The sequence below is a fragment of the Lontra canadensis genome, unplaced genomic scaffold (assembly GCF_010015895.1).
Source record: "Lontra canadensis isolate GAN:19392208 unplaced genomic scaffold, GSC_riverotter_1.0 scaffold68, whole genome shotgun sequence".
Taxonomy (NCBI): domain Eukaryota; kingdom Metazoa; phylum Chordata; class Mammalia; order Carnivora; family Mustelidae; genus Lontra; species Lontra canadensis.
Genome location: NW_022631062.1, coordinates 21,770 through 45,198, shown reverse-complemented (window position 1 = coordinate 45,198; position 23,429 = coordinate 21,770). Strand labels below are relative to the sequence as shown.

The 23,429-nt window shown below is 42.0% G+C and overlaps 1 protein-coding gene across 2 annotated transcripts in view; it reads right to left on the bottom strand.

Moving 5' to 3' along the window:
- Positions 1-23,429, bottom strand: part of ACE2 (angiotensin I converting enzyme 2) — a 71,100-nt gene that overhangs the window by 27,377 nt on the left and 20,294 nt on the right. The window contains exons 2-6 of one of the 2 annotated variants that reach the window (XM_032880137.1): positions 12,192-12,525; positions 11,216-11,504; positions 5,200-5,358; positions 1,624-1,717; positions 809-952 (exon numbers count right to left, since the gene is read on the bottom strand). In XM_032880137.1, coding sequence (XP_032736028.1) covers positions 809-952; positions 1,624-1,717; positions 5,200-5,358; positions 11,216-11,401 — 583 coding nt within the window. In that variant the 5' untranslated portion in view covers positions 11,402-11,504; positions 12,192-12,525. The other variant, XM_032880138.1, reaches the window with a different exon arrangement.

The window sequence follows — 23,429 nt, the reverse complement described above, 5'->3', positions numbered from 1 at the left end:
AATGTGTTCTGGTAATTTTTTACTTTTACATGCCCATTGGCAATGGATGATCAGAAGGAAGAGAGAAAGAACTCTTTGGACAGAAGGATGTGGTGATGAGCTACTGTCTCCAGCTTGCCCGTGGCTTGACGGTATCATTTTAAGCGGCAGTGGGAGATATTTAGAAACGACAGATGAAAAAAAAAATGCTTCCTTACTCAACCCCAGGGGGCAGTGAATCACCAAAGCATAAAGTTACTCATAACGCCGTAGCTTCAGCTCATTATTCAGGCAGGAGAATAAGTTAGGAGATACGGAAATTCTGCCCCATGTTAACAGTTTTAGGACTACACGATCTGAGTTATAATTACAACTGCAGAACAGAATGGAGTTCCAGCCTAAATTAATCTGATTTTTGTTTTCTTTCTGGACCACCACCCTGAGTTAAACACACAAATGGCCTTCGAGAATGAACTGTGGCCAGATAGGATTTTAGGGGAGAGACATTGTCTCTGTCTCCCACCCTATCTGAGAAATAGAATCCCTACTCAATCTCCAGGCTATCTCTGGTTCCTGATACTTTCCTGGACAACTGACTTGTTTGACGCCCTGTAGTTCAGTCTCATCTCTGAGTTCTCTAAATTGTAGAATGTCAGCACACCTTACTCCCTAGTAGTTTCTTCTTTGAGACACATAACCTGAATTTGTTCAGCAGATGAACATTAATTTGGGGACATGTCTTCTACCGAAGGGAAGCCTTGGTAACTCGTGAGAAATAGCCCACAGCCCCAAAGCGGGCTGCAGGACCTCTACAGGCTGGCGGACTTACTGTTGGCTCTTGCCATCTCATTTTTCAGGGCCACATACTCTTCATATAATGGCCTCAGCTGCTTGCCGACCTCAGACCTCCAGCCTTCCCAGGCCCAGAGCCTCTCATTATAGTCTCTGCTGTTTTCCATTATGTCATCCAAACCTGTCATTGCAAAGCACCCAATAGGAAATAAACATGCATTTGTAATATTTTTATTCGCAATTATATGAGCTTTAAAGAATTAAAAGTCAGGCTAGCAGACATCGAAGGCATATGGTTATTAAAGGAAATCTCACAATATATTGATTTCTTCATCCTTGTTATAGTTTCAAAATATTTCTGCAGAGAAAATAAACCTTTGCAATCACTTAGCTGCAAACTTAATTAAACTCTTTGGAATGTGACAGAATTTACCATGAAGTTTGGTTAAAAGTTAAAAGTTCATCTATGTGTTAAAACACCTATTTGGAATCTTACCTAATCTTTGCATTATCCATTTGAAAGGCACCATGTTATCAGCCAGTGCCAATCTCAGTTTTAAAACTTTGAGTTAAAAGGGGTGCCTGGCTCAGTCAGTTAAGCATTAAACGTCCACCTCTTGACTTCGGCTCAGGTCATAATCTCGGGGTCATGGGCTCGAGCCCCGTGCAGGGATCTGAGCTGAGCACGGAGTCTGCTTGAGACTCCCCTTGTCCCCCAACCCTCACGCACAGGCACATCCTCTCTCTATCTCTCTCCCTCAAATAAGCAAACAAACAAATAAGTTTAAAAAATTTAAAACTTAGAGGAAAAAAGTTAAATTTCATAATCATTGCTCAAAATTAATAACTTACCTGGTTCAAGTAATAAACACTCCTGTGGATTATTTGGGTTACAAGCTTTTCCAGTACTGTAGATAGTGCTCATGGCATTTAGGATTGTGTTCAGCTGCAAATTAAATATAATAAACAATGTTTAAACTGGTAAATGTGCTAAGGCAAATATGTCCTTTAGACCATGTGATTTTTTTATGCCTCAAAATACAGCAGCTCACATCTTTGCCAAGTATCCTCCTTCATGAGGGGTAGGAATATCTCTGTTAAATTCGCCCACCAACTAACACGGAAGCTTAGATAGAAACACATAATAAATACACGTGGAGTGACTGAAATAAACAGATTTACCGGAGTTCTGGGGACGCTGCTCAGGTACACATGGGCAGACATGGGCATTTGGTGTTTCATTCAGCAATCTCTGAGTACACATTTACTGAACATCTACTGTGCCCTACACTCAGATAACTGACACGAACACGTCACTGGTCCTCAAGGACCCCACAGTCATGGGACAGTGAGGCAGCCATGAAATCCATAATGACATGACCAAGTGACAAGTGGTGTAACTGCCATGAAAAAGTGATGTGGCAGTCTGGCAGGGAGTGGATAAATGGATAACTTGGAGATTAAGGGACGGCTTCAGCGATGAGGGGACATTAGCGTGGTGTCTTGGAAGAGAAGTGGGAATTGGTCCAGTAGAAAAAGGAGATAGAAGGCAGAGCCTAAAAGATGGATGGAGGTTAGGAAAGAGCAGGTATTTTCCAGAAGTGATGACACCTTGAAGGAAACTGGCATAGTGAGGCTGACTGAGGGAAGTGGGGGATGTATGGATGGAGAGGTTAGCAGGGGCCAGGTCGTGAGGGGTCATCTGTGCTACACTAAAGAGTTTGAACTTTACCCTGCAGGTAAAGGTAATAGGGTTAAGCAGTGCTACTCAAAGTATGGTCTGTGGACCAGAGCAAGACAGTAAATGGTTTGTTTCTATTCTGTGATAAGTACAGGAATCAAGAGAATAATTTTTTTAAAGAGAATAAAGGTTTATAAACTTTAAGAACCATTTGATATTTCCATGACACCTCAGCATGAGAGTCTGCAATGGATTGGTAATAAAAGAATTTTATTATCTGCAATGGATTGGTAATAAAAGAAGAAAGGGAGTAAGAGAGGGAGAGAAGGGGAGGGGAGGGGAGGGGAGTGGAGGGAAGGAACTGGTTCTCTTCCACATTTGATTTAAGAAGCTCTCAATGAAAGGCTCAGTTTCCCTTCTCCTATTTCCCTCTTCCATTATTCTTTCACTCTGCTATAAGAATCATTATTCTAAAACATGAAATAGATCCCATGCTTAAAACTTCAACAAGGTCCCATAGTCCAAAGGAATCAATTCAAATTCCTTACCATGACTCCTCGTGGTCTCTTGGTCTACCTGCTTTTTCAGTCTCCCCTCTTTCCTCTCCATTGAACTCATGCATCCTTGAGTCTCCTCTCTTCCCAAACACTCCAAGCTTTTACAGGCATTTCAGTGGTTTTCAACTTTGGCTGCACATTAGAATTACCTGGGATCTTACAAAAATACAGGTTCTAGGTTCTAGCTAGCTGTCTAGACTGTACAATACTAACAAGCAAGGTTTCATGTGGTGTCTTTGTGAACAACATGGGGAAGCATGGAGTAGATAAGATAAAGTGGATTAATAACGAGTTGGATAATTGAATCCAAAGAATGTGGAATAACAGATAGGAATAACATTGTAGGAAGATATGTGCCATATGGTTTATCTTTGTCCTTATCATGAATTTTTTCTTTTAATAGACAGAGCTTGCAACAGAGTTCCAGAGGACAAGCAACTGAAAAAGAAGACTTTGATTTTAAATAGTCAAATATTTTAGATAAAAATGTTTTAGTAGGTTAGATCAGGGGTCTGTAAACTATGATCTGCAGACGAAATACCGTCTGCTGTCTGTTTTTGTAAAGTTTTATCGGAACACAGCCACACTCATGTGTTTATGTATTAGCTATGCTGATTTCCTGCTGCAACAGCAGAGTTAACTCATCGTGACAGACAATATATGGCCCACAAAACCCAAGATACTGACTATGTTTCCTTCTACAGAAAAAAAATTTGCTGGCTCCCAGGCTAGAGAGATGGGATGAGAGATGTTATTTTAACAGGGCAAATATAGGCTTCCTTAAATTTGAACAAACTACCTATTTAAAAATAGGATCTTGAAAGCTATTATTTTAGAGCGACATCAGAGGAAGAGATCTGGAGAACTTCATCGACAGTGATGCTGATATGAGCCAACATGGAATCTGTCAAAAAAACCAACCCAAACCAATAAAAACCTAGTATAGTCCTAGACTATCTTAACAGATGTAGGGCACAGGGTGCAGAATGTCATATTTCTGCTCGCCTTCATGCAGACTGGAACCAACTCAGAGTGTGGTGTTTAGTTCAAGGTTACTGACAAAATGAAGACAGCAGCTAGGACTGGTTAGGAAACTTGAAACCATTGTAGAGAAGGAAATTGACAGAGTGAATTTAATCTAGTTAGCCTAGATTTAAAGGAAAAAAAAGGACACAACTAGTTTAAAAAAAAAAAAATAGCTGCGGCACCTGGGTAGCTCAGTCAGTTGAGCGTCTGTCTGCCTTTGGCTCAGGTCATGATCCCAATGTCCTGGGATCAAGTCCCACATCAGTCCCCTTGCTCAGTGGGGAGCCTGCTTCTCTCTCTGCCTGTGCTCCCCTGCTTGTGCTCTCTCTCTCTCTCACAAAGAAATAAAATCTTTTTAAAAAAAATAGGTACCTTCATTTATTTAAAAACTACTTTAGGAAAGAGCAATTTGGATCCAGGAGGCAGAACAAAGTGGAGGTAAAGCACTTAATGCTCGATGGAGGGAGTATCTCCCTCAATGAGGGGGATGCACATATGGAACGGATGCCTTAGAAAGAGACGAATCACCCACCTGTAAAGCAGTTTGAGCTGAGGCTCTTGGCCACTTTTTGAAGACGTTACAGAGAAGAATCAAGAACAAAAGGGGGAAGGAATTGGACCGCTTACAGGACTCCTTCAGCTTGGCACTATAAACATCTTGGACCATGTAATTTTTTGTCATTGGGAGTTCTCTTGTGCATTGCAGACTGGTTAGCAGCGTCCCTGGCCTCTACCCACTAGATGTTAATAGCTGGTCCCTCCCCCAGTTATACAACCAAAAATGTCTCCACATATCATCCAGTGGCCCCAGGGGGTAAAATCACCCCTGGCTGAGCACGACTGACATAGACTAAGCATATCCTTCAGGCCGCCTCGTCCTCAGGAAGGTGACGTCTGTATACAGCACGCGTATACAACACCGTGCCCAGACAACACCAGTTTAACTCTTGTGTCCTAACATAATTATTACCAGTGACTTCTTTCACTTGCAAAAGGATTCCAGTTTGGATGACAAATTTTGTGGTCACCCTACGTAGGCACAGAGCTCTTTCTAATGCCAGCATCACTGTCTTTGCAGATAAAAGAAGAAGCCATGGGGATATTAATGTTTAATGTTTCCCAAATATTTCAGCTCTTGGGGTCAGTGCTAGAATGTTCACATACTCGTTCGCGCTTGTCTGCTGAGAGCACGGATGACCCACTCTGCTGAAGGGCCCGCAACTGACGCTTGTTTATAGGATCCTGTATTTCTTCTAGTGGGTAGGTTTTGGCATTCTGGGACTGCTCTTCATAAAAGGCAGACCACTTGGCCTCAGCAATATTCTGAAACGACAAAAAATAAAGTTGAAGTCAGAATGGCACTGCTTGAACAGAGAGAACAGAAGATACCGTCCAGAAAACATCTGGTGGAAAATCTAATATTTCCTGAGTGGTTTAGTTCTCTACTTTGCTAAAGGTCAAGGCTTAGGTCACGAGTGACCAGGCCATTCTTGGTCACTCTCTCTTTCTGGCCCAGTGCCTAGTTTTCCCAAGGGTCCTAAACCCTGAACTGGAAATGAATTCTCACAGATAATTCACACTGTAGGTCCCTGGAATTTATGGCTTTAGCATTGTGACATGGGTCCCTGGAATTTATGCCTTAGCATTGTGAGTTAATCAAGGATTTGAGGATGAATGCTCCAAAGGGGGGCCAGTAAAGTTCAGAGCAAACTTAATGGGAATACAGCCCCTCATGACAATGGGAACCATAAGAAATGAGAAACAGTTTGCAGTGAGCTCCATGGTGCCATGACTTACCAGAGAGACTGATCTTAACTTACATTCCCCAAAGAAGGTTGCCCAGAATATGGCCTTTTGGTAGCCATGGTGATTTTCTAACACAAAAGAAACCAACGAACAGGTGATGATGCCAGAACTCACTCCCCCCCACCCCCACAACTTGAACATCAGTATAGGCAAGTGGACTTCTCCAGACTCTTCTAGTATAATCTCTTCTCAAGGTACAAACTCATTTTCATTTACCAAAGATGAAAATGAGCAATTACTTTGTACATTGTATTTCTCTAGACTATATAAAAGAGGTAGCATATAAGACAAGTCAGATCTCCATTTTTAAAGTCACATACCTCTAACTAGCTGTGTGACTTTAGGCAAATTACTTACCTTCTCTGAGCCAGTTACCTTATCTGTAAAATGAGAGTAATACCAGGACTTACCTCAAAGATTTGATGTAAGGATGAGAAGAATTAACAAATAATAAAATGTTTATCACAGTATCTGATACAAACTAAACATTTAAAAGTTAGCTATTTTATAATTTATAGAAAAAAGTACTTTGTCCTTAAGTTACTATAGTTTTATCAGAAAGATTAACTATGCAGCATGAATGTTTCATTAATGAAATATAACAGCGTATGATCATGTATTAACTTGCAGTGGCCAAGCAGTTTCTGCTATAAGAAAAGAAAGACTCATGTAGGCAACTACATTTGGCCAAGCACTCATGGAGAAGACCCTAAAGTAGGTAGGAGTTGGGTGTAGAGTACTTTGCAGAATAATTCAACTTCATTTGATCTTCCTACTCACATGAGATAGAAAGTCATTCTGTCTCCATTATTCATAAGTGCGTAAGGGGGCTGAGAGCGGTAAATAGTGGTTATGGCCATCAGCTGACAGCATCTGGATCCTGGCTCCTGCGGTACACAAACTCTGAGATGGATCCCATGGTCCTCACCTCTCAGTGGTACACAGTTGTGTGATTTCCTTCCCCTTACGGGTGAGCAGGAGCTATGATTTGCTTCTAACCAGTAGCATGCATCAAAGGTGACATCATGTACCTATCTATGTTATATAAGATTCTAATTTTTATCTTGCTAAAACTCTGTCTCCCTTGCTGACTCTGATGTAGCAAGATGCCATGCTGTGAACAACACTATGGTCTCCCCAGCCATGTGTGGAGGAATTGAGGATGGCCTCTGCCTGATATCCTGTAAGAAACTAAGGACCTCAGTCCCGCAGCACCCAAGGATCTGAAGGCTTACCACTAACCACATTAGCTTGGAAGTGGATTCATCCCTGGTCAAACCTCAGCTGAGACCACGGCACTAGCCAGGAGCTTGATGACAACCTTAGAAGACTCAGAAATGGAAGATGCAGGTAAGTGGCGCCTGGGCTCCTGACCCACAGAAGCTGTGGGATGATAAATGTGTGTTATTTTAAGCTGCTAAGCTTGTGGTAATTTTTAACACAATAAATAATTAATACCAATCCCAAAGGCAGGACTTCGGGCACAACTGCATTTTCCAGGCCAAAGAATTTGACTATTATCCTTTGAATACTAGGGAATCACTTAGGGGCTCCAAGCAGGCACAGGACGTGATGGGAATAGTGTGTGGACATGACAACAGTGGAATCAGACAAGAGATGAAAATAACGGCAGTAAAAATGGAAAATGATTTCTCTCTTTATTGAGTACATACAACCCGTCAGGAACTACTTCTCAATTAATCTTCACAAGCAATCTTGTGAGGTAGTTGTGACAGTCTCCACTTCATAAACGAGGAAACTGATACACGGGGTCCGGTAGGACACACAGCTAGTGATTTGAAAGAACCAGCGTGCCATCCCAGGTATGTTCACCTCCAAAGCGAACACTTTTCACCATTGACTCATTGCCTATAGATGATATTCAACGCATTATGTTCTCTGTAACACATGAGTGGGAAGTAGCGAGCTATGGAAAGAAGAGTTTGGTCTACGGCACAGACTCATTTGTCCATTCACAACTTACCTCTAAATCCCTATCCTCCTTCACCCAACCCAGGGTGACTTACTGTCAAGCAAAATTTCTGGTAAAACTTTGATACCAAATTATAGCAATAATTTTGTTCTCAGTCTCCTCCGGAAACAACTCACAATCCCCAAAAGGGCCCAGTCTTAGCCGTTTTTTAATTACACGACATAGAGCTACTTTGAAGATACCGGTTTTATTTTATTTATCACTACCATAAGTGTTATACTTTAAATCCGTCCCCCCAAAATTACATAATGTTGCCTTGAATTCTGACCCCCTAGGACATACTGTTCCATCCCAAGCTATTCTTTTTTCCAGAGCCCTCGGGACCTGAACTAGTTTTTTGTTCATTTCTTGCCTCAATATTCCTGCACCATGCTAGTACTGGAATTCAATTTCCACACCTGTTAAGTCACTCAGGGGTAAAACCTGAGTCTGATCAAATCTATAGATCAGGGCTCTGCCCACCATCTAATTTTGTAAATAAAGTTTAATTGCAACATAATCGCACTCCATGTATTGTCTATGGTTGTTTTCGCGTTACAATGGCAGAGCTGAACAGAGGCCATAGGGCCCACAAAGCCTGAGATACTTACTAACTGACCTTTTACAGAAAAATTGCTCTGCCCTCTGCCCTAGATCTATACATTTACAGGAGATGCAGGCGACAAAAGAGCATGTTAAGCAACATTTAGGGGGCACAATCAGCAAGTCCAGAAAGTGTGAGTTTCTACGGCACCCAAAGTTTAATTCTTAGGCAAATAAATTGCAAAAAAGAAAAAAAATGAGGGAGGGATTCTGTAGATTAAAAGAGAGCTAAAGTACATCCTTCAAAATGATTGCAAGGAGAGGTCCTTGTTAGATCTTGATTCAAACAAAACAGCAACTGAAATTGAAAAAGAAATAAAATGAGACGGTAGGGTGCATTTGAATGATGACCAGATAATTGATGATACTGAGGAGTTATTGTTAAGTTTTCAGCATGGTACTATTACTAAGGTTGTTTTAAAAAAAATACTTTGAGAGCTACAAGATGAAATACACACATAAAGCTATATCATGTTTTGGATTTCCTTCAAAATAATCCAGTAGTGTGGGGTTGGGTAGAAAAAAAAAAAAAAAGACTGGCCAAAGTGTTAATAATTTGTAAACTGGGCAATGGGTATGAAGAGATTCAATGTACTCATCTCTCTTCTTTTATTCATGCTTGAAATTTTTTACGATAAAAAATAAAGAAAAATCAGATGATGGAATACTATTTGGCAACAAAAAGCAATGAAGTAATGTTAGGGTTAGAGACCATGTGTTGTACAATTCTGTTTATATGAAATGTTCAAAATAGGCAAACCTATGGAGACAGAAAGTAGACTGGTGGTTGCTTAGGGCTAGGAGCTGGGAGGAAGAGTGATGACTGAGAGGCATGTGGTTTCTCTCCGGAGTGATGAAAATGTTCTAAAATTAGATGGTGACGAAGGTTGTACAATTCTGTAAATATACTGAAAAGCACTGAATCACATACTTTGAATTGAAGTTTATGGTGCATAAATTATATCTCAGTAAAGCTGTCATTAAAAGCTCTCTATAGTAAAAGCAAAGGAAAAAAACCTCATCTTATCACCCAGGTCCTATAACTAGATCTGAAACATCACGAAGTTGCACCAAACCAAAAGAGTTAGCCAAAATTACCCTCACGCTCTCTCAGCCAGGTGCCTGGCGTGCACCAAGCAGCAGCAGCCAGCAGCAGCCCTTCCTGACCACCGGACCGCCCTCGCTGGGCATCGCCGGTGGTCACCTGCTTCCTTTTTGCATTCTAATAATTTCACTTTCCTTTCAAGGGTCCATGCTTTCTGCAGCTTGGCCACACTTCATGATTTGTGACCTTTCCTCTCTGGCCTTGGCTCTCATCTGCCACTGCAATTCAAAAGTAATAACCTTCAATGATCGGAGAAGCTATCAACAACCATCGCTCTGTCTCCTCCCGTAACGAGCCTTCTCAGCAGAGGGCGCTCAGCAGAACTGTTACCTGTGTCTTGGGCAGCTAGAACTCCCTCCCATGCTCAGAGCAATCGGACTGAGCGGTTCTCCCAGGCTCACAAGCACCGAGCACCACTCTGGGGGCTCTCAGTATGAATTCGGGCTTCACGGCCACACTCCAAAGCAGACAGTAGCGAGATGCTCTTCTACACAGGTGAGCTCCTGGAGGTGCAGAGACATTAACTGACCCGCTGAAGCTCACCCAGCTGTAAAGTGCCAGGGCCAGGATCTGGACCTCAGCAGTCTGGCTCCAGAGTCCTCAGGCATGAAGCCGGTACACCTTCCGCAGCACCTACAGGACCATCCGGCTGAGAATGAAAGCCAATACACGGTACACTTTAGGCACCTCCGAGAGAGATCAAATAAAAAGCGAGGGGAAAGCAACAATAAAGAGAGGGAGAGAGGTAAGACCAAAATAGGAGACAAGAAACAAATGATCTCCTATGACAACACCGGGCTGTCAAAATCTCCAGGATTGCCTTGAGCGTTAGAAAAATGGCAAACCTTCTCTTGGAGTATTTCAAATGAGGTGGTATGGCTCAGGTATGATCTGTCCCGTGAATGGCAGTAATTTAAACATGCAACCTACTCAGCATTTGAAACAATATCTGAACTACATTTGTGAAGGAACGTATTGCCATACAAGTGATACAAAATCTTTTCTAAAATAATGTTGCTCAATTTCCAGCCCCAATGTGTACGGACACTGCTTTGCGAACGGCGAGAGAAGAAATTCCTAAATCCTCGCACTTGTCAAAGCATCTTGCTTTGTCAGAGCATTCTGAGATTTGTCAAAACTGGCTTGATTATGGTTTTTCTGCAAGGGCTCTGGATGGATTCTGTGACCTTTGGAAGTCCCTTAGAGCTCCGTGACAATGAAGGAAGGAATTCCCAAATCCAGTCTCCAGACCCATGGTAACCATTTAATTACTAGCTAGCTTTTTCACTAAGCCTCCAATTGCATTTTCCAGTTAATATATTATTTTAGAGAGTCTTCAGATATTCCTGTTGACATTGTAGGCTTGGGAAAATTATTAACTCAATAACTCATGGCATTTCCGTGAAATGCTTTGAAACGCTGATTATGATGAGAATTATGGTATAACTTTATAAAGCATGTTCACTTGTTTCTAAGAATCTGGACTGAGACCAGTGAATTATTTTGTAACAGCTTCCAAATGAGTCCCGGGGTCAATTACGTTTAGTCATCTGGGACTCCAGAATCAGAAATACTGAGGCAAACATCCAATCTCACAACTCAGAGCATTTCTTGGCTTTCCCTTTTCAGTAGCACAGGCAGTAATCTAACCTTTAAGAAGCAACAAATACCCCTACGTAGCCACGGAAACTCACCATCTTTTGGATATTCTCGTCGGTAATATTGGTGTTATAATTCCAAGAAGCAAGTGAATTTTGATAAGACAGCTCTTCGGCTTCATAGTTAAACTTCTCCAAAAATGTCTTGACCAGATCCTCAGTGGTGGACTGAGCAGCAGTTAGAGCAGCGAGGCTGAGAAGGAGCCAGGAAGAGCCTAACATCCTTCCCTATGCACCAAGATCCCATCCACTGAACAACTTTCCCTAGAGTAAAACCTCTTCATGAGTTTTTCTCCGTCATCAGCCTTTGAACTTGGGTTGGGCACTGAGCAGGAAAGATGGGAAAAAAAAAAAGAAGAAGAAGAAGTAGTAGTAGTAGAAGAAGAAATAGTAAACAATCTGCTGAACCACTATAAATTTCACCCTGGAGAGGACAGATATGTAAACAGATTTTAGAATGATTTTATAAAGTAAATCAAATAAACAAATGTTATTCATTAATCCTAGAGAATTATAGTTCTCCTAGTATTTTATGGCCAGATCAGAACTTGCACATTTGGTTAATATGTTCCTAAAAAAGCTGTTAAAGATACACTAAAGGTGTTATAATTTTACAGGGACCAAAGAAGTCTAGATTTAGGAATCATGGGGGTAGTAGTGGTACTGACATGTTTTCCAGACAGGACTTCATTGAAAGTCAGTTACCTCTCCCTTTTTTTTAAATTTCAAGCTCATATTCCCAGACAGTGTCTCTCTACTTGGGTAACATTTTCCCTTCGTAAATAAACTGCTTTGCCCTTGTCTTTACGGAATTCATTTTTTTCTGATAAATTTTACCTTCCGAGGCCATTTTTTTAAAGTATAAGACTACCCTCCACTCCACTCCACAGGTTAACTCACCTGATCTGGCTTGGGTAAGCTTAAGAAGGCTCCCTTTCTACTTCTCGGATGACCATGTTGAACAGTGGTTCTACGGCCGACTTCACCATGTGCCTCCTTCCCTTTCACTTACCTGTTCTAAACTCAGTTGAGGTCCCAGGGAAATAAAAATGACTCTTCATGGTATGAAATTCAAAGAGTGTCCATGTCATGCTCTGGGCATCCAAAACCATGGGATCATGGCAACACAGAATTCGAAGAGACTTTGGTGATTACCCTGTAGTGTCCCAGGAGCTGGATCGGTGTCCTCGTTCCCAGGGTGCAGGTGTATCAGAGATAAAAGAGAGGAGCCACTTTAAATGGCAGCACTCGGGCCAGCTTGGCGGTGATTATGAAACCTTCACACAGGGGAAATATTTCTTCACCTAGAAAAACAAGTCTTCCAGGTCCAGGTGCAGTAACCAAGCCTTAAAAAAAAAAAAAAAAAAAAAGGTTTCACAACTTTCCCTTTTTCCACAGTTGTTAAATTAGTGCTATTATAGAACAGGAAAAAATAATTCTAAGTAACTGTTCAAGGTGCTTTGCATTATAATATCTCATTTAAGCATCGCCGCAAACCTAGAGGTAAATTTTTTTTTAAAAAAAAGAGATTTATTTATTTCAGAGAGTGAGAGAGAGCACAAGCAGGAGGAGCAGAGGGAAAGGGAGAGAGAGAATCTCGAGCAGTCTCTGTGCTGAGCACGGAGCCCAATGCGGGCTCGATTTCACGACCCTGAGATCACAACCTGAGGGAAAACCAAGAGTTAGACACTTAACTGACGGCACCACCCAGGTGCTCCTGGAGGTAAATCTTTTTTTTTTAATTGCTATTATACAGATTATGAAATCGAGGCTCAGAGAACTTAAATTGCCAAACCTCATTCAGCTAGTCAGTGGTAGAGCCAGGAACGCCATTTGATTCTAGAGTACAGACCTTTCCATTGTGGCCAGGAGTCTAAGAGCAATAATGGCAGCAGCAGAGGGACAGGTGCCTTCAGTGAAGATGGAGGCCACATCCATGGATCTTGCCACATCCAATGTGAATCAAACCTGTGATCCTTCTAAGAAATAAGGCAATTGACAAATTTAGGCAATTATGATAGAGTGTTAACAGAAAGCTGGCGGGGGGGGCGTAGGGGGCGGAAATCAGAGAATTTTCTGAGTTTCAGTAAAGCACAGCACTTCCCACATTTAAGGAAGCTGGGATCTACTCACTTCTCACAGGCATTAGGAGAAAAATCAGTCAAGAGAAAGGGGAGCAGCAGGTGAGGCTGTGAACAAAGAGTTGGAATGTTACTTTAATAAAAGCTGAAACAAAACTCTACTCAGGTCACTTCCTGAATGAAGCTCTTGGGTTTAGGAAAAAAAAAATGGAAGTAGTCCAATTTTAATTCACTGAGGCAGAAAATAAGATTAACATGATCAAATTGAAATGGAGAAAGCAGGATGTGAAATCTGAGAGCTAAAAATAGATGGACAAGGAGCCTGAGATAACAGCGAGGCAGGAAAATTCTGGAAGCCAAGAAACTTGGAAAAGTCAGAAACAGAAGAACTGTCACAATAATTCTGTAGAGCTAGCTCGTCATGCAAGCAGAGACTGGATTGTTGGAATTTTTGTTCACTCTCCACTGAGCAGAAGCCACCGTTCTGACAGCTACCCAGAAGTGTTCTGTCCAAGCTCATGCTGAGAATGGAAGGATTCCACTAAAGACCCAGGGGATGGGACCCAGAAACACAGTTGGCTCAAAGGAATGGACTGTCTTTGAGAAATAACAGAGACCCAGAAAAAAATTAGAAAACTGGAGAGGCAGGAAACCTGTTCTGCTTTTCTAAAGGGTTGGAGGGTGAATTTCATAAGTGGTACAGGGAAGACTTTGATCTTGACACCTGATAAATCTATAAAATATAATTTTTAGGATATGGTTTGCATCTGGGAAATATATAGCTCTCTGACCCTAAATACATATCTAGAGATCACTAGGAACAAGTCACATGCTAACTGCCTCACTTCTTTTCTGATAAAAGAATACAATAGTAAAACAAACAAAGATACAGTGTACCTTCCACTTCAGTAAGGGATTTAAGAAAATGTAAAGTTATTCAAGGAGATTTAAATGTCCCTGAAACATCTGCTGGTGGGAAGGCAAACTGGTACAGCCACTCTGGAAAACACTATGGAGGGTTCTCAATAAATTAAAAATATAACTACCGTACAACCCAGCAATCGCACTACTAGGTATTTACCGAAAAGATACAAAAATACTGATTCAAAGGGGCACATGCACCCTGATGGTTTATAGCAGCATTATCTGCAATAGCCAAATTATGGAAAGGGCCCAGATGTTCGTCAGTTGATGAATGGATAAAGATGTGGTATATATACAATAGAATCTTACTCAACCACGAAAAAGAATGAAACCTTACCATTTGCAACACCAGGGGGGAAGCTAGAGAGTGTTATGCTAAGCACCATAAGTCAGTCAGAGAAAGACAGATACCAAATGATTTCACTCACATGTAGAATTTAAGAAATGAAACAAATGAACATGGGTAAAAAAAAAAAGAGAGAGAGAGAGAGGTAAACCATAAAACAGACTCTTAACCATAGAAAACAAACTGAGGGTTGCTGGAGGGGAGGTGGGCAGGGAATGGGCCAAATGGGTGATGGCTATTAAGGTTGGTACTTGTTGGGATGAGCACTGGGTGTTGTATGTAATATTAATAATATTATTAACAAGAACCTTGCTTCGACAATTCTTTATTGGCTACCTACTGTGTGCTAGCACCTTCCTAGTTAGTGGATATACACTAATAAGACAGGAAGAGCTCTTGTGGATATCATCTGATATGAGGTGGGGTAGAGGAAAGAAACAAACAGCCGATGATGAGCGATGCTATGACTTTACAATAAGCAGAAAAGGGGGGCAGTGGGGGATGGCGTGGGATGAAAGGGGGGCCTCTGAGCAAAGACCCAAAGGAAGGGATGAGAGCCAAGTGGATCTCTGGGAAAACTGTTCCAGGCAGAGGGAGCAGCGAGTGCAAAGGGTATAGGAAGGTCTGAAGAACATCAGAGGCCTTCGTGTCTGGACCCTAGTGCATAAGGAAAGTGGCAGGGGGTGAAGATGGAAAGGAAGCCGGGGGCCACACCAGGAGGGCTGGACAAATGACTGTAGAACTTTGGCTTTTTTACTCTGAGTAATGTGGGGGAGAACTTGGAGGGCTTCCAGCAGAGAAGTGATTCACTCTCATTACTGATTAGAGAGCAGACACTGAGGGGGGTAAGGGCTGTGGGAAGGGGGGCAGGGTGGGCAGGAAGACCAGTCAGAGTGCTACCACTGCAGTCCAGAGAAGCGGGGTGAATAAAAAAAAAAACTTAAGACGAGCTGTAACTCCAGTTTGGCTGCCCACCAAAAGGAAAATTCACCTCCCACTATCTTAGACTTTGTTGACGGAAGTATTAGATGCAAAATAACTTAGAGTATGACGCTCGTGTCAGAGGAACACAAGTGTAGAGAGACACAGGAGAGTATCCAGAGGAAAATAAACACGAGAGTGGATGGTCTAAAATAATGTAATTTGAAGCACAGTTCAGACCTGGAGGTAGAGATGGGGTGGACAGCTCTCCCCCATTACGGGCCTGCCATTTAGAAGAAGTCAGGTAGCGTAATAGACTCACTCTGCCCCTTGCTGGCTGTGTGACTTGAAGCAGGTAATTGAAGCACCTTGTTTCCCGATTTCAAAGCTGATGATAATAATACACCCATCTCATAGCACAGTGTGACTATTATACGAATTAGTACCTGAGAACATAGATCAGAATGCTGGGAACCAAGTAATAAAAGCCACCCAAAATGAGAGGAGCTGGGTAATAATTCGGCCACTTTGAGAAATAAGAGAAACAAGAGAAGTGTCCATAGTACAGTTTTTGTCTATAGGAGAACTGTCACATTCTCAGAATGAGTGGGCCCACAGAAGCAAAACGAAAATGTACTGTGATTATACCAGTTGTGCGTTTGTAAACCATTGAACACAGAAATTTTTTTCTAAAATATATTCCATCCTAATGAGGATGTTGCCTGAGCAACTTTTTTTTTTGGATGACTCAGTGTCATCATCTTGAATATTGTTTACTGACGAGGCTATAACGTGACAATATCTTTAGGGCTTTACATTAATGGCTCCGAAGAGCTTTACTGCTTTTAACTCTGCTGTCACTGCAGGTTCTGAATCAGCTGTCACTTCTTGAAGAATCTACTTCTGTAACCCTGCCCACTACAAAGCCCCTCCCCATTTGAACTGCCGTCTCCTAAAACCTAAATGGAAACCAGATAACTACCGAGTTAGTCAGAAAGCCCCTTCTCCACAGGCTCAGAGCTGAGGGTGTGTCTGCACTGAGCAGGAGCAAAGTGCGTAGACTTTGAGATCGTATTTCCCTTACTGCTCTACTTTTCATATACTTCCAACTGAGTCATCAATGGTGAGGTTGCCAACTAGCTACGGTGAAAACGTCTTCTAGTTCCCCAAGCTGAGAAGAAAACTTTGGTTAACTTCAAAGAGAAAAGGATGTTTCATGAAGTTTCCTGTCTTAAGATAGAGTAAAGTTCTCAACAGAAATAAGGAAGGGCATCTTGAACATAAAAAGCATAGACAAATTTAAAACTCCACATGGCCAAAAATTATTTGCATTTGGTACAATTGGTTTTGACCACACACTTATCATATGAAGTGGATTTATAATTACTTTACAGAAAATAAATAACAAGTTGACTTTTTAGCCCAAAGGGAAAGCAAAAGCTCTTTCCTGTTTACATTTCTAGCTGCCCAGCACTCCCTTTTCCCTACAGATAGAGCAGAGATAATCTCCATTAACGAAAATGACAAATATTTTCAGTGGACAGGTTCAAACTTGTGAGGACAAGCTGTGGATTCCAGGAGGATTGTACTAATTATTACTGGTCTGAATTTATAATTGTACGGTGTTTGCCTTCTCACCCAAATTTATTTCTACACCCAGACCATACGAAATAGCAGGCAACACTAGAGCCATTGGTATACATTTACTTCTAGGGCCTTAGAAGCAAAACTTGAGCCTTTATCCTGAGTGAAATGGGAATCCATGGTAGAGTTTGAACAGAGCAGTAACATGATCTCCCATTTGAAGAGAGTCATTGGCTGCTGTGTGGAGACGAGAATCCATAGGGGAAAAACCATAGACGGAGACCAGTGAGGAGGTCATTCCAAGAATTCATGTGAAATAAGACAGTGGCTTGGTGGTAGCAGCAGAGCTCATGAGAAGGGTAGCTGGATTTTGAACACATTTGGAAAGTAGAGCCAACAGGATTTGCTAACGAACTGGGTGTAGGCCGAGAAAGAAAGACAGAGTCAAGGATCACTCCAGGGTTTTTGGATTGACCAACTGGGAGAGCAAGATGGACATCAATCTACATGGGGAAGGTTGCAGGTAAAACAGTTTGGAAGGAAGACTAGGAGTCCAGTCAAGTTTGTGATATCTCACAGAAATTCAAGTAATGATGTTGAGAAGGCAGATATACAAATCCATGGTTTGACAGAGAGGCCAGAGGTGAAGATATGAATGGGAGAGTTATCCAGAGATGCTGCTCAAATATGTCTTTTCAGTTAAGACCAAGAGGCAAAGATCTTACTTCAGAATCCCAGTAATAAAGCATTACTTAGTTCATACCTGAGGAGGAAAATAGGTGGATAAATAGGGAAAAGAGTTACTCAAAACAAACCCCGCTTCCCCCAAAGAGCCATCTGTGGACTGAACAGAGAAATGATAAAAGAGAGTTTCAGTCTTTGGTTTAAAATCTAATTTGTCTGATATAAGGATTGCTACCCCAGCTCTCTTTTGATGTCCATTAACAATGATAAGTGGCTCTCCACCCGCTCACTTTCAATCTGGAGGTGTCTTTGGGTCTGAAATGAGTCTTTTGTAGACAGCATCTTGATAAGTCTTTTTTTTTAAGTCCAGTCTGATACTCTGTGTCTATTGATTGGAATATTTAGTCCATTTACATTCAGAGTAATTATTGAAAGATATAAATTTACTGCCATTGTATTATCTATAAAGTCACTGTTTCTATATATTGTCTCTGTTCCTTTCTGGTCTTTGTTATATTTGGGCTCTCTCTCCACTCAAAGGATCCCTCACATGGAATTTAAGAAAAAAACAGAGGATCATAAGGGAAAGGAGAGAAAAATAAAACAAGACAAAATGGGAAAGGGAGACAAATCCTAAGAGACTCTTAACTCTAGGGAACAAACTGAGGGTTTCTGGAGGGGTGGGGGGGATGGGGTAATTGGGGGATGGGCATGAAGGAGGGCATGTGATATAATGAGCACAGGGTGCTACATGCAACTGAGGAATCACTAAACTCTACCTCTGAAACTAATAATACACTATATATTAATAAACTGAGTTTCATTTTTTTTTTTTAAAAAGGGAGTTTCAAGAACTTGGCCAGAACATCACATTTCTCCACTGGTTTAGAAAAGTAGACACATCTCAGGAGCACGAGGTGGCGAGGTGAAGCAAGGTACAGGTTCAGAGAAGGCAGCTGACATGAGAGATACACAAAGTCAAGTAGCGTACACCCAGCCAGGTCAAGCCTGAAACATTGACGGACATTCAAAACACAGAAGACTCCTTTTGGAGCCAGTTCCTGCCTCTCAGCTAGAGTCTGAGGGTAACTGAAGATGCTTACACTTCATTTAATAGTTCCTAACTGTCTCTAAATATCTTAAAATAAACTTTCATCCCCTTTGGGCTCTACATCAGTCTCCAGATTGAGTATTAAAGCCACATTTTCTAATCCAACAAGCAATGTCCAATAGTCATTGTCTTGTTGAGGACTATCAGGCTCATTTTGGAGATAACGCTCCCCTCCCTCCACATCTTCTAAGGGATTTGATTGGTCTGGGCCATTAGTAGGGATAGTTATGGACTCCATCCCTAGGAGACTAGGAAAATTGGCTTAGACTAATCAAGATTTGCATCCGATTCCTGTTGGAGAATGGTAGACATCCAGCTAAGGTTTGCTCTGCCTTTAGGAAGTGGGAGGGAATGTCTTTCATATAGGTAACATACATAGTGCTTGTTCCACCCACTGCAGAAGGAGCTATTTGTGGGGACATTTTCCATAGAGATTTCATTCCAGCCATGAGTTTGGGTTCTCACTGAATTTTAGGAACAGAAGACAGAACTTGCAAAACCTTCCTGAACGATGCCTTGATCTGGATGGAGTTTCCATCTTAGTTATTAATACCATGCTGCTGCCCCTACCCACTGACTACATATGACATAACCAGGTGAGAGTGGACAAGAGGAGGAGAAAGTCCTGATAGGAGAGGAAAGATATCTATCCAAACCACTACCCCAATTGTTGCAGGGATATAGGACCTCCCCGCAACAGTGTTAACAACTGTTGGCTCAATAAGTGAGAGGAATGAAAGAATGAAAATCACATAGAACATATAATTTCTGGCTCATACATCTTGTATTTTGGGGAAATTTACTTGGACAAAGATGATGCAAATAAACTCTGATTTGTAAAATTATAAAACTTTTCATGATTTCAGGGAAACAGGACAGAGTGGCCCCAAGGAGTCATGGGTTAGGTGTTCTGCAGGACCTGAGCCTCTGAATCACAGAGAGTAACACTACTAATTAACAATAATGATATCTAATCTAACCTCTGCTGAATGCTTATTGTGTGCCACCCAGAGTTTAACTGCTTTACATATGCTCCCTCATTTAATCCTCACAACGTGCCAAGAGGTAAGCAATTGCATCGTCCTCGTCTCCTAGATGAAGAAACTGAGGCACGGAATTAAGATCACAAAGCTCAATCAAAAGCAATCAAACCGGGATTTGAGCTTCAGCAGTCTGGATTCAAGATCGGACTCTTTGGGGTCAGAAAGCGCGTTTTGAAAGAATTCTTATCACAGGCATGGAAAAGAGGGACTGTCAAGGTACGAAGAAGCATAAAAAGTGTGGCTGGACGGCTCAAAAAATGGCCCCAGGATGTCATCAAACTTGCATCAGTCATGAACACAGTTTCTCTCCTTTTCTCTCTCTCCTTAGCTTCATGATTTTCACTGAGGGGAGACCATGGGTGCTCTGCCCTATCTTGTTAAAAAGCGAGGTTTTTCTCAGTACGGTGAGTATCTTCAGGAACAGAGAATAATAATTAGAGATCATAGATTCAGAGATGACAACTTCGGATGGCACGGCGATAATTTTGTGCTCTTCAGAGCCAATCTTTGCCAGTGATATAAAGCAGCGGGTCTCAACCAGGGTAATTCTGACTCCCAGGAGACAAGTGGCAATGTCTGAAGATGTGTTGGGAGGCTGCTAAACATTGTACAATGTACAGGACAGCTCCCCACAAACAAGAACTGTTTGGCCCCAAATGTCAAATGCTGAGGTTCAGGGACCCTGATCTAGATAATACTACGAACATGATGCTCTCAAGGACTAACGTGTGTGCGTGATTGCGCCTCCCTCAGTCAGGGCCAAGCGGACTGAATAGTTAGTAGCAAAGCTGCCAAGGCATTCAGGCACCAAGTGTCTGATCCTGTTTACGTGTATGTATGCGTGTGTACACACTGGTCTCAGCAGCAAGTATGAGAAAGCGAGAAAAAATAGTGTTAAAATACCAATCTGGTCAGTTAGCTCTGTTTTGAATATCACAGGGGAGAGAACTGATACAAAATATTTACTGTGTGTGCAAGGCACCAATGCAGTTCAGCTTGCTGACGCTTGCTGTGGGATTTGGCAAAGGTTCAGAGGAAATGGCAAGACTCCATACCACAATTAGGATTCTTTTTTGTTTTGTTTCTTGTGGGTTTTTTTAGATTTTATTTATTTATTTGACAGACAGAGAGATCACAGGTAGACAGAGAGGCAGGCGGGGCGGGGGGTGGGGAAGCAGGCTCCCCGCTGAGCAGAGAGCCCGATGATGCGGGGCTCGATCCCAGGACCCTGGGATCATGACCTGAACTGAAGGCAGAGGCTTTAACCCACTGAGCCACCCCGGTGCCCCTCATAATTCGGATTCTTAAAAACAGATGAAAAGGGGGCGCCTGGGTGGCTCAGTGGGTTAAGCCGCTGCCTTCGGCTCAGGTCATGATCTCAGGGTCCTGGGATCGAGCCCCACATCGGGCTCTCTGCTCAGCTGGGAGCCTGCTTCCTCCTCTCTCTCTGCCTGCTTGTGATCTGTCTGTCAAATAAACAAATAAATCTTAAAAAAAAAACACCACCTATTAAAAGAAATGAAAAGGACATAGTACTTCTGCCTCGAAATTTGTTGACGTCAACACGTAGGATATATTGTCTAGATAACTCCCTCTCCACCAAGAAAAGAACAGGATGGAATGGGCTGAAGGAACACGTGAAAAGCTCATGTTTAGTCCTAAGGGAGAATCGCTTGACAGTTGTAAACGGTGATACAGACTACTGAAGGGTGTTGTGTAATCTGCATCTCTGGAGGGTTTCGTGGGCTGAGGGTTTAAACGTGGCCTTGACTGAGTAGGAGGACGTGGATGACCAGAGCTCCAGTCAAACGCCGCTCTGGGAGAAAGAAAAAAAGAATGCGAAGGAATAAAGAATGCCTACAGGACTTAGAGAACATCACTGGAGTCCCAGAAGGAGAAGAGAGGGAGAAAGCTCATTTAAAGAAGTAATGGCTGAGAGAGAGATTTAGATATCCAAGTTTCGGAAGCTAACAGGTCACTCCAATAGTTTAGTCTAAAATGATCTTCTCCAAGACACATTATAATAAAATGGTCTAAAATCATAGACAAAGGGGAGTTTTTAAAATAGCAAGAGAAAAATAAAAAGCCTCTCATACAAGGGAGTCTCCATGAGGCTAAAAGTGTATTTCTCACCAGAAAGCTTTGCAGGTCAGGAGAGAATGAGATGGCATATTTGAAGTGCTGAGAGAAAATTGGTTTACTCAGCGAAGCTGTCCTTCGGAAATGAAGGTGACATACAGACTTTCCCTAAGAAACAAAATCTGAGGGAGCTCATCGCCACAGACCTGCCTTATAGAAAATGTTGAGAGGAGTTCTTCAAGCCAAAACTTAAGGACTCTGATTAGTCACATGAGAATATATAGCATACTGATAAAAGCAAATATATAGTTAGACACAGAATACTCTAATACTGCCACATGGTGGGGTGTTAGCCACTTTACTATAAAGGTTAAAGGACAAAAATATTAAAAATAGCTATAGGGGGACGCCTGGGTGGCTCAGTCGGTTAAGCATCTGCCTTCGGCTCAGGTCATGATCCCAGTGTTCTGGGATCGAGCCCCAGGTCTAGTTGGGCTCTCTCCTTAGCAGGGAGCCTGCTTCTCCCTCTGCCTCTCCTTCCCTCCTCTCATGCTCTGTGTGTCAAATAAATAAATAAAATCTTAAAGAAATAAAAATAAAAATAGCTATAGCTACAATAATTTGTTAATGGATACCTAATACAACAAGATGTAAATTCAGACATCAAAAACATAAAAGGGGGAGAGTAAAAGGATAAAGGTGTTTTTTTTTAGAAGATTTCACTTATTTACTTACTTGACAGAGAGAGACACAGCAAGAGAACACAGCAAGAACGCAAGCACTGGGAGTGAGAGAGGGAGAAGCAGGCTTCCTGCCAAGCAGGGAGCCCCAATGCAGGGCCGGATCCCAGGACCCCCAGATGGCGACCTGAGCCGAAGGCAGACGCTTAATGACTGAGCCACGCAGGTGCCCCAGTGATAGAGTTTTTATACGCAATTGAAGTTAAGTTGTTATCAGCCTATAAGATGTTTTATGTAATCCTCACAGTAACCAAAAAGCACATACTTAACAGCAGATTCACAAAAGATAAAGAGGAGGGAATGAAAGCATATCACTGTGAAAAATGATCAGTTCTTAGAGAAAGAAAGCAAGAGAGAAAGAAAGGAAAAGGGGACTACGAAATAGCCAGAAAACAAGTAACAGGGTGGCGTTAGAAAGTCCTTACCTCCTGACAAATTACTCCAAATGTCAATAGATTAAATTCTCTAATGAAAAGATGCACAGTGGCTAAAAGCCAAGACCCAACTATCTGCTGCCTACAAGACACTCACCTCAACTTTAAGGAAAAACATAGGTTCAAAGTGAAGGGATGGAAAAGATAATTCATGCAAGTGAAAACCAAGAGAGCCGGAGTAGCTCTACTTATATGAGACAACATAGATTTTAAATCAGAAGTGGTAAAAAGAGGGGCGCCTGGGGGGCTCAGTCGGTTAAGCATCTGCCTTCAGCCTCAGGTCATGGTCCCAGGGTCCTGGAA